General features: G+C 40.3%; 1 protein-coding gene across 1 annotated transcript in view; it reads left to right on the forward strand.

Moving 5' to 3' along the window:
- Positions 1-18,251, forward strand: part of ARPP21 (cAMP regulated phosphoprotein 21) — a 155,968-nt gene that overhangs the window by 91,518 nt on the left and 46,199 nt on the right. The window contains exons 14-17 of the mRNA XM_011355055.1: positions 7,364-7,607; positions 8,510-8,614; positions 9,543-9,803; positions 13,892-14,018. Coding sequence (XP_011353357.1) covers positions 7,364-7,607; positions 8,510-8,614; positions 9,543-9,803; positions 13,892-14,018 — 737 coding nt within the window. The remainder of the gene's footprint in view (positions 1-7,363; positions 7,608-8,509; positions 8,615-9,542; positions 9,804-13,891; positions 14,019-18,251) is intronic.

An 18,251-nucleotide genomic window follows, 5' to 3' on the forward strand; every position in this document is an offset into this window, starting at 1 on the left:
TTTACTAGCAAGTTTTCTGAAAATTCCTGAGCACGAGAGCATGGAGCATGAACTGCTATGGAGGGGCAAGTCTATAATTATAATCTATATCTCCATATTGATATCGGTATTAATATAGATATAGAGACTTCCCAGAAATATCTACTTTTCTCTGTCTTCTCTTCACTGACCACAATGTGCCTCATGTATTCCCAGGAACTAAGATCAGAGATCATTGAGTGAGGAACTGGGATATACTAATTAAAACTTTATGTTTCTCAGAATAAATCCATGGATAGCCTGTTATGATGTTAAAAGTGTTTTTGCACCCACGATATTTCAGGAACTTGAGATATTAACTGGGACATGAAGTGGATCATTAACTATGGAAGTTGCTTTCTCACTTTGTACCTTCACCCAACACCTCCTGGAGAATAAGGAATAGCAGTGACAGAGAGTATACAGAGAGCAAATCCTTACATATTTTAGAGATTTTAGGCCTTAGACTGGTTTTGCTGGGGTCAGAAAATTGGTAACTTCATCGTTATAGTTCTTTCCATGATAAATGGCCATTTGTTCTTTATTTTTTAGTTTTCCTAGTAGTCAGTTAACTTCCATGCTGATTTCAAAGGACCCAGAGCATTGAGCAAATAGCCTGATGAACATCTGCTTCATAGGGGTAATTTCTCGACATTGGAGGACAATGTTGCCTGTGCCTCCAAGGTCATTGGCAATATCTACAGATACTTTGATTATCGTGACCTGGGGAGGAGCGGACTTCTACTAATATTTAAGAATGTAGATGCAAGAGATGCTACTAAACATCCTGCAATGCACAGGACAGCCCCTTACAACAGAGGATTTTCCAGCCCAGAATGTCGGTAGCGCAGTGATTGAGAAACCCTAGGTTGGAAAGTTCGACATTGACTAGTAGCTTCCTTAGAAGCCTTTATAAGGGGCTGAAAAAAAAATTGAGTTGTCTCAAGATATATCTGAGGTTTGGTTTAGATTATTGCAGAGTATTTCTTTGATTAGCTAAATTTGAAAATGCAAAACCAGATGCAATTCTCTTAAAAATAATCTGGCTCAATCTTCTCACATATATAGTGCTACTAGTAATTAGGAAATGCAGAGAAACATGAGAACGATAGTAAAAGAGTTACTTGAATAATTGCCACATTTTCATGAAAACATATGGCACATTCTCAAGGCATGGTGTTTGATTGAGACATTTTGAAAATGTCATCAGCTTCAGGGAAAAGAAGGCATAATCATTTTATTGAAAACCATTTGAAAGCTTTCCGATTAGAGACTGCTAAGAAGAATATTAGATTGCTTTTATTTTCTTTGGATCATTGTAAGCACTATAAAGGAAATTAAAAGAAAACCAGGATCATATTCATTACTCTGGGCACTCGAAGTACATGATTCTGTTGGCTTAAATTCTTTCACTTTTAATTGAGATGGAGGGCTCGTAGACAAGAGCACACACTAAGTATTAGTTTTGAGTGGTTTGTTTTAAGCAAAATTGTGGTGTTTCAAAAAAGCTCAACAGACTATTTTTAGGGTATAATGCAAGAATATTATTTGTAATGATAGTGTGGCTGTGCATGTGTATGCGTATGTTATTATCTGTAATCTTGTTTATAGAAAAAGAAATAAAGTGCTATCTGGTGCCAAGTCCCAATTCTGATTCACTGGATGGAGTGATTTGAGCTGTTATCAAAATATCTCCTTTGAAAAAGGACCCTAACTAAGGAACAGGGTCTAATAACACTGTTGAACAGCTTCACCATGCATATTTCTCTGATCTGATAAATGCTAGACATATCCCTAGACCAGAAGGAAAATGTACCAATATATTGTAGACCATGGTTGAGTGGTGAGATGTAAGGTGATTATGATGTTTCTTCTTTTACAGAATGTGGGATTTTTTTAATATTGAAAATATGCACATGTATGTATGTACGTATGTATGTATGTATGTATACATATATATATGTATACACATGTTGATATATATGTGTATATGTGCATGTCTGTCTGTCTATCTCTCTCTCCATCCATCATTTATCTATCTGTCTATCTAGCTGTCTGTCTGTCTGTCTATCTATCTATCTATCTATCTATCTATCTATCTATCATCTATCTATCTATGTGACTACTTTGCTTCTTGTGTGAATTTTCCTTGGGTTCATTTCCTTGTTATCAGCACATTTATAAGCTAGCTCCTTGTAGGTAAAGGCCATACTTGGCTATTTTTTTTTTCCCCTAGAGTAGATAACAAAGTAGTCTTAGGCACTGTGCTCAATGATTACATATTACAGAAGTATTATCTGCTACCCATTATACATGTTCATGTGGATAGGGAGCAGTTTTTCATCTAATGTCTTATATTTGAGAATGTGGCTCATGTATAAAATTATGATTGGTAAAATATCTGTCTTAAGTAGGAATAAGACAAGCTATGATTTGAAAATACTAAGGTGTCTGCCAATCATATCTACTAAATGAAACATAAATGAAACTTCCTTTGTCAGCGCAATAGACTTGGCTCTTACTAAGTACTAAATATTTGGCTCACTGAAATCAGCCCTGCCCACAAATATTCTTGCAGTTTTCCAAATACAGCCACATTTTATTTTGTCTGGCCTTAGACTCGGCTCTCAGCTGGTCTATTTCTAACTCAGGACCTCTGACCCATTCTTTCTTTGCTTTTCACACATCGGGATGGGTAAGTTGCTACAAAAGCTCTTTTTCAAAGTTATCGCTGTGAAACATCTTCGTCCTTGCAAGGCAAGCTTGGGTTTGATTCTTGAGTTTGATCTTCCTCCAGCTGTCTCAGACTCAGCCTCCTTTTGGAAATTTTTAGCAAACAGTTCATCTTTGCTTAGCTGTATTCTTTCAGCTCAGTACTATCCAGAGATGCCAATAACCTTTGGCATCCCTCAAGTACTTGTTAATGTCCGTATATGTTGTTATTCCATTTTGCTTTCCCTTCATCTGGTGCAAATTCATGAGTGTGTGAAGTGAGGGCATGCCATCTGCAGGGACTTCACTTTGAGCAGCCTTGAAGGGCTGGTCTCTTTCAAATGCTCTGAGCTTCCATGACCTTATACATTTTGTTTTTCACAAGACTTCTAGCATTTATTTATTCAAACTGTTTCCATCTTTTTCTTAATAGCATCATGAAGTTTTTATGTGCTGTCTATAAATGTATTTTTACAAGATCTGAATAAATCCTTACCTGTCCATGATCAGTAACTCCCTTATAATTTGATTGATCACCTTCTAAAAACTAAGAAAGGAAAATATCTTTTTTTCACCCCCTCTCTTTCTTTTTAAATAAATACTTTTTGCCAAGCCATTGGCAGAAACGCTTCAGTGTCAGGAACCAAGAGCACGTAACTACTTTGCTTCCTGTGTCAGTTTTCTCTGGGTTCATTTTCTTCTTACCAGCACATTTATAAGCTCTCTCTGGGGAGAGCTCATAGTTAGTTGTGTTTCTGTTTTTGTTTTGAATCCTGGAATAGATAACATAGTCTTTAGTCACTGTGCAGGTACTCAGTAATTATATGTTAGTAAAATAAAATCTACGACACATTGTACAGGTCGATGTGGAGAGGGGAGAAGTTTTTCACCTAATGTCACGTGTTTTAGAGGAAGGAGCACAATGCATTGAATCCTTTCTTCTGAGCTCAGGGCACCCTGGCTTACCTCTGTCATCGCACCCTCTTTACCCACGCCAACACACATGTCAGGGCCTGCAGGGCACAGTAGTGAAGTTCCTGACATGAAAACCTCTTAGCCGAATAGTCGTAAGGCCAGGTAGTGTTTCTTTCCCCTTTGGTCTTCAGCAGCTGTCATTCAAACTAATTGCTTGTATTCAGTGGTAATTGCATCTGTATTTGGTGTAAATGATAGAATATAGAAAGGTGAGCATTGCCTGACTTGAAAACCAATAGTTGCCATCCTCACTCTCGTAGGAAATTGTCTTTGTTCTCTTTCCTGCTATCTGTTTTACTTCTTTCATTTTCTTCATTATTTTTACATCTCCTTGGTGAGCATAAAATCAATCTTTTATACTCTTTTCTCTTTCCAGGACAACCTTCCGTCTCCCTCTACCCAAGTGAATTCTTATTGTTTTTCATATGCAATTGCTTAGAAACATTTCTTTTTTCTGGTCCACAACATATTAATAATATTTCAAAGAGGAGATCTAAAATTTATCACAAAGAACCTCTGAATATTTTATGGTTATGTTTTTCACCCTGATTATGGTCAGTTTTTTCACACTTCCCTGGGAGTAAATTGGAGGTCATATAGAACCAGGAGTTCCTAACCTCCGGGCTGTATACCGGTACTGGTCCCTGGCCTGTTAGGAACTGGGGCACACAGCAGGAGGTGGGCAGTGGGCCAGCAAGCAAAGCTTCATCCGTATTTGCAGCTGCTCCCCAGCGCTAGCATCACTGCCTCAGATCCACCTCAGATCCTCAGGGATTAGATTCTCATAGGAACACTGGTCCCTGATGTCGAAAATGTTGGGAACACCGATATAGAATATAATAGATTCTTTCTTTTAGTTTTCCATCTTCATGTGTACGTTCGTATGTGTGTTTGTGTAAGTACAGAGTGAGGCTGATTTTGAAACGATTTCATATAAAGTTGCTGTGAAAATTTTGTAAATGTTAAGCACCTAAAATTTTCCTCTTATGTTTTTAAGATACAAAGGTGGAGGTGGGTGAGGGGCGATGAAAGATTAGAATTCTAAATGGGCTGATAAAATTTTGAAAATTGAACTGTTTTTTTCATCCATTCTCACATCACTGGTTTTGGAGGAAAAACAAGTTGCACATTTTAAATCCAGAAGTTATTTTTACAAAAAGAAAAAATATATAAAATAAATTAAATGACAGTGATAGAAAAACAAATGCCTATGGGGAACATTAGAAAAAAATATACCACTAAATTTAGTTCTGTGAATATAATTCTGGTACATTTGCTTTTCTATCGTTAGCACATTATGATTGGTTATGAAATCATTGTCAGAACTTCCTTAGTTGTGGCAAGTGTGTTCATAAATATGAGCATTTAAGGTTTCTTGTCGCATGCATGCAAATATATATCGTCTGAAAATTTCCAGTAATATTGAGGAACTATCATTGCAATTCCTAACAGAGCTGAAGGCAAGTCCATTGCTCTTTTCATGTGAGCATTTTGGCTGGTTTCACTACTGACCCCAGCAATTGCCCCCACAACCTATTCCAATTTCCCCCCCAACCTATTCCAATTTCCTTTCTTAATGTCATTTATAAAGTGTATAGGTGAAGTGCATGATCTACACATATTTGATGGGTAGCCTTGGTAAATATTTGAATATGTGAACGCCTGTGTAAACATCACGCTGAGTAAGACAGAGTCTCCTCGTAGCTTCCCCCATACCCCTTAGAGCTACTGCTATTCTGACTTCCATTACATCGCTAAATGTTGCCTGACCTTGAATTTGATAGAAATGGAATTATACAGTAGCTGCCCTTTTAGGACTGGTTCCTTTCATTTAGCATACATAAGCTAATTAGCTGAGTTCTCATTTTATAACAGTCTCTTCTTATTGAATAGTGTACAATTTGTTTTCATTAAAATATAGTTTCCTTTGGGTCAGTTTTTCTATTTTCCCTCTCAGTCTTGTTCCTTTCGATTGCAAATTTTCCTCACATTACTGGCCATCTTTGGTTGCTCTTCATATACATTATGAAAGAACAAGACTGATTTCCTTACCCAAACATGCTACTTACCCTGGATAAGGGTGCTCATGTAATTCCTGCATATTGATCAATGTAAGGAGATGCTTTTGGGGAGAACTCAGCAAGCTGTCTCTGCCATCTCCTTAATGCCAAGAGCAGGGATCACCCTCCTGTGAGACACCAACCCCATGCTTGCAGTCCTTCTCTTCCCAGACATTTTGTTCAGGCTTCTAGAGAATATTTCCATGGCTTCAGCTTGGGGATACACATTTCTACTGCTGCCTTTCCCATAGGGATGTGGAGGTTATAGAATAGGAAAGAAAGGACTCACAAACCGTCCCGCAAATACTTTGCCAACCCATTGACCCATATTCTCTTCCTGCCCATTCTTTATCTACGAATTCCGGGTGTGATTCCACTTTGAAACATGGCCCCCACCTCTCCTGACTTCTCATGCATTGGTTAATAATTTTCAGTGATGACTGGATTTTTTTTCATGGTATCTCTTTGTACCAGATACTCATTGTGTAAACTAGGATAATTCTCTTCCGTTATTTGGCGTAATGGGAAGTAAATGGACTTTGGAGTCATATTGACAAGAGTCGTTTCCTGATTCTCTCGCTTACTGCTTTTTTGTTTGTTTGTTTGTTTTGATTCTGTTTTCTGAATAAGTTGCTTGGCCCCTTTGAACTCTAATTTTTTTGTCTCCAAACCGGGATGAGATTGCACATCTGAGGGTTGTTGGAAGAGCTAAGATCATACATGTCAGGTGCCTGTCACTGTGCCTGCCATATTGGAAACGGATTTGTTCTCTCCTTTACCTTCCTTTTCTTTCCCCCTTTTCTCTCTTTCATTTTCTGCTCCATACTTTCCTTCTTTCAGCTCCTTATTCCTATAACCTTTCTGATGGGCCTTCATTTCCCCTTCTGAAACAGAGAAAGGTGACATCTTCCTTCCAAACAGAGCCATGACGAGGCTCCAATAATACTATTTTTTAAACTATAAAATACTCCCCAAATAGTAGTAATAATAATAGTGAACTATGCCATCATTTCAAATGGCAAAATATCGTATTTTGCTTCACCATTATAAGATGGTCCTGTGACAAGCTTACTACGCATTGCCTTTAAAATCGAAATCTCCATGTCTTTTGCTTGTGTCTCTGCAGAGAAGTAAATGAATGGATGTGGTATGTTCTGTTGCATATATATTTGTGGAATTCATAATGATACTGAATTGGAGACAAAGCTAGGAGAAGCAAAACACAAGTATTGGTAAATAATGTGTAACCGAAGGTAGTTGGGATTATACAAAAGGAAAGCAGCCCCCTCTCAGAGTACATTAGTATCTCACTGGTGGCTGTGAGGTGCAGGGCAGCAAAACACAAGGCTTCTTGAAGATTGCTTCTCCACAGGCCTTCTCCACTGGGTGCTACTGTACTTGACTTTGGGAGATCTCCCTGAAGGTGGTAGATTTATTTGCTGCTTCTTACCATTGCTCTGGGCTTACATTGTTATATAATGTAAGCTGAACCGGCTGGGTCAAAAATAGCAAAGTCTTCACATGGGCGAAGGTTCTCGTGTCCTGGATTGCTACCACCCTGCCCCTTTGCTTAAGGTTGCTTTTTAAATATCTATCAGAGTGGTTATTGCTGCCAAAGGAGAGATTGAGAGGCTCACCTGGACCAATGGTTCCATTGCAGGCCAGCCCTTTGTGAATCCCGATGGAACCCCTGCAATATACAACCCCCCCACCAGTCAGCAATCCCTGCGAGGCACGATGGTGGGGCAGTCCCAGCAGCAGCCACAGCAGCAGCCCTCTCCTCAGCCACAGCAGCAGGTCCAGCCACCACAGCCGCAAATGGCAGGCCCCCTGGTCACTCAGGTAAGGAGCTGGCTGGAGGCAGGGAGGAGACGTGCTTTAAGGTGAAGGCTGCACAGCCTTCAGGACAGCAGTGCATCAGGAAGAGGGGATATTTTCCATCAGTGTGACCCTCATCCACTCATTAATAAAACCTGGCAGCCTAGACTCTGTCACAGGTTGGCAAGATTTCATCTGGAACCTTACGTTTAGATAGAGATGAGTGGACCATCCAATGACTTGCATGACGAGGGCATGGTGCAAGGGAAAATGAATGACATGTTTTTCTTAGGGCTAGACATGATTTTTATGTATCAAGGAGCCTGTCTTGGGGATTGAACGCATATTCCCGCCCGGGCCTTTGTATCAACTCGCTCACCCATTCCCAGCACACACCAAGTGCTCCTGATTGCAAAGAGTCAGTAGTAAAGACTTTATCATTGGAAAGAATAGAAATCAGTTTAGTTCCAAGGTGACCTGGCTCTTCATACACCCCTTAGAGACACATAGAGCTGCCCCCATTTGCCTGAGGCAACACTTGGCAATGTCCACAGAACCCCGAAGGGTTCTGAGTAGGTTGCTGGAGTGAAACTTGTTTTAAATATTTTTTTCCTTACTTCTTATTCCTTGGGCCATATTTTTAGACCCAGAAGATCTAACCAATGACAACGTAAAAAGTGTCACAGTACATTCTTAAAGGGGTGTTCACTCTGAGCAAACGAGCCTCCATAAGGGCAGGCTGGCTCCAGCCTGCATGACTTGGATTTGCCTTTGGTGCCTGGTTCCTGTCTCTGAAGTGCATGGAGCCAAGAGGACCTGTAGGGGGTGGTGGGTGGTATGCTTTGGATATGACAGCCTTCCAGTGGGATTTTAGCCCCCACCCCAAGTGCTTCCTTGTTAACTGATCAGCTTTTTCTTTCCTCCAGTCTGTCCAGGGGCTGCAGGCTTCCTCCCAGTCAGTGCAATACCCAGCAGTCTCGTTTCCTCCCCAGCATCTCCTGCCTGTGTCTCCAACGCAGCAGTTCCCCATGGTACTGTGTTTCATGTGTATGCCTTTTGCCCCAGGAGAGCATAGTCACGATTTTACTTTCCTGTGTGGGCCTGGTTGGTGCCAGATGGGTGCCCTAGGCTGACTATGAGGGATGTGTGTGAATATCTCATTTCAGAACATTACAACACATCTTCAAAGTCATGGTTTTCTTTCTGTCATTTGTTTCGTGGTTAGTGCTTCTGCAATCTGGTACCCTTTTATTTTTAAGAGTGTGCCAGCTCAGCAGGAATTGAATGCCATCAGTTAGAAGTCAGAAACACACTCACGAACTTGGCGTGAGGGTTTGGGAAATAGCTGAAAGTCAGCGTCAAAATGGTAACCATGCACTCCTGATAAAATGTCCTCTCATATCCCAAACCCCTAGGTTCCCCTTCATTCCTCCTCAATGTACTAGGTCCTTTTGGACAACAAGAGTGAGCATTACCCCTAAATCTCCAGTGAGCAAACACTCCATAATTTACAAACGGGGTCCCACCCAGCTGACACAGGTTCTGGCCTGACCTTTGCAACAGCTGTGGGTAATGATAAACATAAGTCCTCCTGCCTCTCCCCAGAAGGCAGGTCCTGTGGCTACTGCTAGAAAGAGCATTCGACTCTTCAGGACAAAACACCAAGCCCTCTTGTCTCGGCGCCATCCTGAGAAGCCCAAGCCCTTAGTGAAAAAGTAATAATTGGATGCCATCGAAAGAGGAAGATTTGAGTCAAACTGTTTGCCATCTCTGATCCTCAGGATGATTAAATCTGCATTCTCTTGTTCTAGCTGGAGAATCCCTTCCTTTTATTTTTTCCAAATCGTACTCCCTGCTTCTCACACAATGACAGTCGTGTGGCCTGTGTCTGCCTCTGTGTGCCTCTCCCATTGCTAAGTGGATCTCCCTGATTTCCTCTTTTATTTTTGTGTCTTGCAGAGAGATGATGTGGCGACACAGTTCGGCCAGATGAACCTGAGTAGGCAGTCCTCAGGAGAGACTCCTGAGCCCCCATCTGGCCCTGTCTACCCCCCATCCCTCATGCCCCAGCCAACCCAACAGCCCAGCTATGTCATCGCCTCTACAGGCCAGCAGCTCCCCACAGGGGGTTTCTCAGGCTCTGCACCTTCCATCTCTCAACAAGTTCTCCAGGCCCCTCCGTCACCACAGGGATTCGTGCAACAGCCTCCACCTGCACAGGTAAGCATGCTTTTTCTCACACCCGTGACCTATAGCTGATTTGTGCTGCACTTTGACTTCTATATTTCCATGTAGAATGTTGCCAGGTCAGTCTCTCTTGCCCTTCTGGCTTATACTGATATTCTCCACCTGCAGGACCTGATCTGTCCTGTTCAGTAGTTGTGCAAAAAATAAGTTTAATGAAACCGACCCAACTGTCCATGATTCAATTGGGGGAACATCCCATCTTCCAGACTGCCAGTACGGAGGCCACAAGAAAACAGTCCCTTCTAGGTGATGTCCTGCTCATGCACTGTCTAGGAACGGAAAGCCTTGGACGAGAGGAACATCCGCTTCTGGGGACTTTCAATGTTCTCTTGCTGCTGCTCTGAGAATTTGTTCTTTCCTCTCTTACAGATTCATAGAATTTTCTGGAGCTAACTTGGTGCTCCAGGCAGGGGCTCCTCTATGAATATAAAGGAGGAAGCTAGGCCAACATGCGCTGTGCTGTCCTTTCCCTCGGGGGAAGCTGAGTTTACTCGTATTCTCACAAGTAGCCATTCATCATATTTAATTGACTCGAGCATGTAAGACACCACAGATCACTGATTTTTACTGTCCTCTCAAAGACTGATTATGTGTTACTGTTCACCACCAAACATCTCTGGTGCTCTCCTGGGTATCCCGTGCAGAATATTGCAAGTGATTACTGTCAAGATGTAAAATGCACAGAGGCGTTTTCTGGTCCATTTTCAAGGCACACATATCCTAGGCAAATTCCATCCTAATTATGAAATATCGCACTGGACGAGCTGCTTAAAGCACAGTGTCACCTTCTTATTGTTTGTTTCACCGCCTTAACATCTTGAATAAATTATTTTCTTTTCAACTCATGCAAAACCCTCCACCATGAAAGAGTTTTCACTCCGTTGTTTATTTTATTTCGAGCAATTAATAGTTCATCTTCTGTTACCTTCTCAGTAATGTCGCTTTGCCAGTAGGATTTAAGGAGATGTGGAAAATCCTTTGAAGTTACAGGAGAAAGGACCTCATTAGTATATTAATTATTTAGCTAATAAATTAAGTACTTTAATTATTGGAAAAGTTGTTTAGCTCTTTAGCCTAAATAACATCTAAGCTTTTACCCATTTCTGCTGTCAAAGACGAGAGTTGGCGGAATATTTAATTGAAGACTTTTAAATAAAAGTTCCTCCTTGATGAAGGAATTTCAGTTTTAGTGGATTGCAGGAGCAAAGACAACTCAGAACTCCTGGTATATCTGCAATGGAAATGCTTTCGTTCCTGCTTCAATAGATTTAAAAATAGAAAGAGGGAGGGGAGAAAAAAAGACAAAATGGATGTTCATGATCAGTTTAGACATCCATGAATTTCTTTCAAAAGAAACACAGATTAAGCTACAGGATATAATTTCCAATTTAGTAAACAATTTTTCCTTTTTTTTTTTTTTAATTTAAGTAGAACATATCTACAATGGAATGTTACAATTTAGGAAACATTTTAAAACTTGATTATTCAACTGTGAAAAGAACTTGTGAGATACAGTCAGTGGGCATACATGGAGATATGTTAAACTTACACAGAGAATGAACTTTTTAATACCCTTGGAGGCCAATTGTGTCTGATTTGTCATGTGTGCTTTCTGAGTGCTCACTGGAAGCAAGAAACATATGGACAAGACAAAGAAGGATTTGAAGAAGGGAAGTGGGAGAAGTGCTTATCTTTTATGGTTTATTCTCTCATTTATTTATTTCCTCTCCTAATCCACTCACTTTTTGATTCTCTGTATTTTAACATAGTTGTTGAAAATATACATTTCCTCCCTTTGGGGCTATTCTTGCTCCTTTGTTCCTTCACCTTTCTCCCTTCCAACTTTTCAAATTTATCCTTTAAAGATTCCTCTTAGCTCAGCTCGGCTGCCGTTCTCAGTGACGGAGGATGAGGATGAGCCAAGTGCCATTTCCCACTTGCTTTATATGCTTGGGAGCTACAATTCCTGAGAGCTGGCTAATACTCCATCTCGGAGAGATGCTGGATGGAAGTGACTGAATCTTTAGCACATTTTGTCAGGGTATCAAAGAAGGTAGAAGTAGGAGAATAAAACAAGATCAAAACAAAAAGCAGTACTAAAAATGAGGTGTGCTCCCTCTCTCTCTCTCTCTCTCTCTCTCTCTCTCTCTCTCTCTCTCTCTCTCTCTCAAGAGCTATACTTTTATCGAAACCATTAGTGTTTATCAGGAAAGTTTTTTCAAAAGCTGTTTGAAGTCTGTCCTTTATCCCTGAAGGTGTTTTCATATTTCATACTGAATGTAAGAGGAGAGACTGAGAGCCGGATAGCATATTTAAGAGCTTACGTTGAATCAAGACACAGCCTCTCCTAAAGGAACAAAATACGGTTCTCCCTAAAAGTCCTACATATATAATGCTGATGTGTCAATTAGATAGTATTTGTTCTTATTCTTAATATTAGGAAGCACCTACTGTAGAATGGTGATAATCTTTAATAGCACCGCAATCTGCCAGAGCGTAACTAAAACCAATTATTACTCCAGAATTTTTGGATTTTTATTGTTATAAATTGCTTACAAAGAAAGGGAGAAATAGTAAGATTAAATCACTATAAACAATACATATAATAAATTAGTTAATTGCCAGATATAGACCTGTGTTTGTTTCAGATTCATGCAGCTTCTTACCCTTAAATATCCATATTGTTAGATAGAATTATAATTCATAATCATTCCATGAGATCACAAAACCATAGACCCACAGAGACTGTTATCTTTTTTCTCCCTACTTTATCCCTAGGCAGGAAAACATGTTATGTATGTTTCAATAGCAAGATTGAAATAGAAAAGTGTTTCCTATTTGATATGAGCAAATCAGAAATAAAATAGCCATAAAAATCATAATTCTCAAAGAGGTGGCTCATACTTTTACTGTATGAATATAATACTTATAGGGCATGTATTGGTGTGCCTCTGCCTACACTTTAAAGAAGATGATAGAAGAAAATTCAGAAGCCTAGAAATGAAAAATAATTAAGATTCATAAGAAAATAGCCTTAAAATAAATAACCTGAGGTGGGCAAGGAAGTCTTTCCAGATGAGGAGAGATTAGATATGAATCTAACCAGAGGTAATTAGAATATTTACGGGCATTGCCAGTCATTAGAAAGTAATAGGAAGTGATATAGACACTATTTTAATATTTTTCTCGTTTTGGATTGAACATAAATTTTTTGGATACTTCCGATGTGCCAATCACTCTGCAAAGTGCTTTGGCAGACTTTATCATATTTCATAATTTTATTCTCTGCTTCTTTTAGGCTAGAGATCAGCAGTTCTCATGCCTCACCTGTGTTTCCACTAGAAAAACACTTCAAGTTAGATATAATATTTAAAACTATCATAAAAGATTTTTGTTGTTGTAGATGACTTTTATTCACTCGTGCTTCATTCAAAAAACACAAAATTCAGTGTTTTAAAATAACTATTGTATTACTCATGACTATCAGTAAATTGAACAGGACTCGGCAAGGGTGGGTCACCTCTGCTCCATGCAGTATTACCTGGGACAGCCTGGAACACTCAAGGTGGCCTCGCATATGCCTCGAACGTTGGTGTAGCTTGCAGACTGAGGCTCCTCTATTCTCCACGTGGCCTCCTTCTCCAGCAGTGTAGCCTGGGCTTTTTTTCCCTGGTGGCTGGGCTGTCCTCCTGCAAAAGTGGAAGCTGCAAGTCTTCTTAAGGATCAGGCTTGCAAGTCACAGAAGTCATTTTGGTTGCCTCATGGCACTGGTCAAAGCCAGTCACAGAGCCAGCTCAGATTCAAGGGCTTGGGGAATCGATTCCACCTCTATCTCTATGGGAAGAGGAGCCTGTACACACACATAGGCCTGGGGGAAGATTTCGGCGGTTGTGTTTACGATCTACCACAATCATACTGCAATCCACTACATACGATCATAACGATCGTATAATCTACTACAGTCTATTACAATCTACTACAATCATAAGATGACGTATTTTACGTTTTAAAAATTGTTACTTAGTGCACAGTTCTCATTTCCTTTTCTCTTTCTTCCACAGATGCCCATATATTATTATCCATCTGGTCAGTACCCTACCTCAACTACACAGCAGTACCGGCCCATGGCCTCAGTTCAGTACAGTGCTCAGAGGGGTCAGCAGTTGCCACAGACAGCACAACAAGCAGGTACTTGGAATCCGTCTCCCATTTTCTCCTCTAACCCAGTTATTTTTGCACGTAAATCTCTCAGCTGTCCTCTCTGGATGAGTATCCAAGCGTGGCAATTTAAATCAGTTCATTTCCCTTACCCAGGGAAGATAACGGAACATTTGATTAACTCCATGCGGAAAGGTAACAGGTACAAGAGGGTGAAGCCCCCATCACTCCAGCATCACAGGCATGCATGCTAAACGCAGTCTCCATGAATTCTTTTGGGATCCTCTTAGTTTATTCTGAAGCAGAGAGCCAAGCACATCCCGGTCTTCCAAGTTCATACCTTTTTTTTTTTTTTTCCTTTTTAATTTAAAGAGAATTCTTCCCCTTTTCCTAAGGCTAGGGGACTACATTAGGTTGTTTCTATACCATCCTAAAAAGCCCTGTCTTGAGAAGAAGGTCACTGACATTGCAGCCTGTGTCCCGGTGGAATTCTGACTCCACGGCTCACTCTCTCGGCAGCCACTGTGCAGTGGGAAGGGGGGCCGATGCACTGTACGAGAGTGAGTAGCAGGTCTCACAGTGAACCGGTCTCTTTCCCTACTGTGTCACACTCCTAATGGGATGCCGTTACCCAGAGAGCATCAGGAACCCGGCAGGGCTGAGTGACTTGTGCTAGGGAGAGGTTTCTGTCCTTCCTGCTGACCACACTGCAGGGAAAACTGCTAATTATCATGCTGAAGACCACCAGCCCGGGGGACCCCGCCTTCCATCAGTAAGTAGGTCCTGGTCGAGCGCATGCGCTCTCACCAGTGCTCATCAATGCCTGCTCTGTCATCTATCGTCTGATTCCTGCACTAAATTTATGTATATGTGTCTATAATATGTACAGATATATGTGTGTAATAGATACAGAAGATGTACCATTGTTATAAGCTATGACAAAAAGCACAATCCTCGCCGAGGATTAATACCAGTAGCAGCTACTAATGCTGACACTGCTAGCCTTTTGTCAGATTAGAGAATTAAATTCCTCTGTATTGTGCACAGCTATATGTCCTTCAGTTCATCCCGTGGCTTATTTAAGTCTGTGGGAGAAGAATTAGAGAAATGTATAGCAGCCAACCAGACTGTCTTGTTTCACCACTTTATTCGTTTGGGAAAGGATATATTTTGACCTCTGAATTGACTTTGTGCTTTTACAGTAATAAGAACACAAAAGGGTTTCAAATTATTAGTTATTTCAAGAAAGGCATTTGGAAATATTTTCTCTGAATGTTAGAAAATGTTATTATCTCTATTCTTTGGTGGTAACTCTGCCATCAATTTAGATATATACTATGATAACGTGTTGTTTGCATCCTGCGCTGTCTTATTTTCTTCTGCTAATGTTTATCAAAGAATTAATTGAGAATCTTCTAGCTATCGGTGCAGAGGCCAACGTAAAGAAGTTTTCGTTTTGCTTCCCAAAGCCTTGAGAAAAAGAAAGATGCAGATATCTACTTATATTATTATTTATTTTTTTAATTTAGTTTGGTGCCATCATTTGACAGTTTTCTAAAGAGATATTTCAGTCTCGGTTTAGAATATAGTTCATATACTGGGATGTGGTTACAAATGTGCTGGAACCCACGAAACCTGTAAACTCTGAGTCTGTTTGAGGGGCTGAGAAAGTTGGGTGAATGTGTTAAGAGAGCAACAGAGTTAGATTAGGAACAGGGCTCAGTTTCCCCCACTGACTCTGCTCCACTGACTTCACTTACGCGTGTCAACACAAAGAAGAAGACGTGTGACATTTTGTACTCTTTTGTAAAACATCACGGGATAATTTAGGGATGCAGAAATCACCCTCTCCATCTCAGAGAGACCGACCTAACAGGACTCAACTATATTCTGTGGAAGCCTGGTGGCTTTGATGGCTCCCACCTCACCAGGGAAATGCCACCTCCAAGGTGAGATAATGACACTTCAATTAGAAGAATGCATTCTAAAGCAGGATCGTGCTAAAAATAGAAGCAAGTGCATCAGGTGTGAAGGAAGTGAGTGGCAGCTAATGTGGTCTGTGGGGGGTGGGGAGATAAGAGAAGAAAAATGATATGTGAACAGGATTTTCTCCCGAAGTCAAACATCAATATACACGTGTGAACTGAGACTTTTGGGCTCCTAGTTCTGACCACCACAGGTGCTATCAGAACTAAAATCCAATGCAGTTCCCACAGCAGTGTTCAATTTATTGAATGTTAGGGAAGACAAATGATGTCCCCTGACCTCGCTGAGAATCACCTCTGCTAATAAAATTCAGGTAACCCAGCTCATGCAGTGTCTCTGGAACGATGTACAAAGGCTCCTGGCCCTACAGTTAGCAGGCCTTTTGCTGAGTTTGGTGATACTAATAGAGACTTTCCAAAGGGACATGGTGGAGTTATTTGGGGGAGCAACTCTTTGTCAATGGACTTCTTCATAGAGGAAAGAGTCTCTTTGGATAACTGTAAAAGCCATATTTCCTGGAGGAGCTTGAAGGTCGGCTCTCTCTATCTTTAAGCTGACTTCCGGACCAGCGTTGACATGGCACCACCCCATGGTGCCGCCCTGTCTCGCTCCTCCTCCTGTCTCCCACAGCCTTGCATCCTGAATCTGACCCTCTCCCATCTTCTGCTGTCACTGACACCAGATTGTATTATAGTAAATTCAGTTATCATATGATTAAGCATTATAACAGGGCAAAATTATATCAGCTATAGCCAAATGAGATTTTAATCCCAATTTGCTTCTTGGCACTGCTCTTAATCTTTACTTAATTGCAATTAAAAAGTGCCTCTTTCTTCTCCTACATTCTTGGCAGAATTGAAATCTCTGTAAATTACTACATCTTTCCTAGGCCTTGAAACTATACACAGTGGATTTTTAGAAAGTGAATTGGATATTCTACAGTTGATTAAATGGGACCCTTGAGTTACACTGAGGCCCATTAAGAGGTCAGAAGGTCTTCCTCTTGGTGATTTTGTACTCTTTACCCTACCAGTGGGTGATAAATGTGCTAAGCTTGTGGTACAAGAAGCTTATACTGGTAGAGATTATAAATAACAGCCATTAATGTTAAGGAATTTTGGAGAAATTAAATGGTAGATCTGCACAATGGTATTTGAATTTTGTAGGTACGTATTCGAGGAAAACAAAAACCTTTAATATAGAAATGTCTCTAATGGAAAAAAATTGTTTATTGTCAATATGACATTATCAGGAACCCTCAACAGTGGAGGAGGGGCAATTTTCTTTATGAGGCAACGGCTGATAATCCAAGACTACAGAGAAAGGCTATCAGGTTATTGCTCAAAAGACTGTGGTTTTCAAACCATTCTGGCTTTTAAAGACTTGGAAGTGAGAGTCTCTTACTTGAAAACAGATTTTTCTCCATGGTCAATTATAATTGAAATGAAGTGCTGCCAGACCATCCTTTCAGTCTTTAATGTTTAAGTCTACTTATTTTAACAGTCAGTTATCACCTCAGTTTTAGTTTGGTTTTGCTCTTGATTATAACATCTTTAAGGCCACAAAAATTTTAGCAATAATTATATCCACCATGAGTTCAGGGTCTCTTCCGGGATAGTTACTCTGCTAGGTATTTACAAACATTGCATTGTTTTATCCCCACCACAAATTTAGAAGGAAAATTTTAGCCATTAGCACTGGGGAAACTGTTGCTTGGAAAGGCGAAATAAGTTACTTTGGATCCCAAGGTTCATCCAGCTGGGAGGAGCACTCAGGTTTCAGTGTTAATCACTTTACAGTAACAATATAAATACAGTTACTAGTTTTGCCTTTATTGGCTGGTGTGGATAATCACATAGAAACTAGCATCTTGGAACTAAACCAGAGTGCTCTTGTTACAGAGGCAGATAACATTTATTTAATTATTGAAGTACACAAGTTGGCTTAATAACAGAACACATCTGGAATCCTAGACTTTGGCTTCCTGACCCACCATAAGCTTCCATATTGCTTTGCAGAGCTGGTCATTAACAAATGGCAGAGAGCAGCTGAAATGTTTATTCGCAAATCATACATTGGAAAGGGAAAAAAAAAAAAGAATTCCTCTTAGATAAGTGTTTCCAGCTCCAAATTCCCTTTTGAGTTTGACTTGAAAAGAAATATATGTAGCTTCATTCTTGGCTCTCCAAAATCTTGGACGTGTCCTAAATGCAACAAAATGAATTGGGAAGTGTCCCTTCCTTCTTTATTTTTGGAAGAAATTGTGTAAATTTCTTT

Source organism: Pteropus vampyrus, unplaced genomic scaffold (genome assembly GCF_000151845.1).
Source record: "Pteropus vampyrus isolate Shadow unplaced genomic scaffold, Pvam_2.0 Scaffold1, whole genome shotgun sequence".
Classification (NCBI taxonomy): domain Eukaryota; kingdom Metazoa; phylum Chordata; class Mammalia; order Chiroptera; family Pteropodidae; genus Pteropus; species Pteropus vampyrus.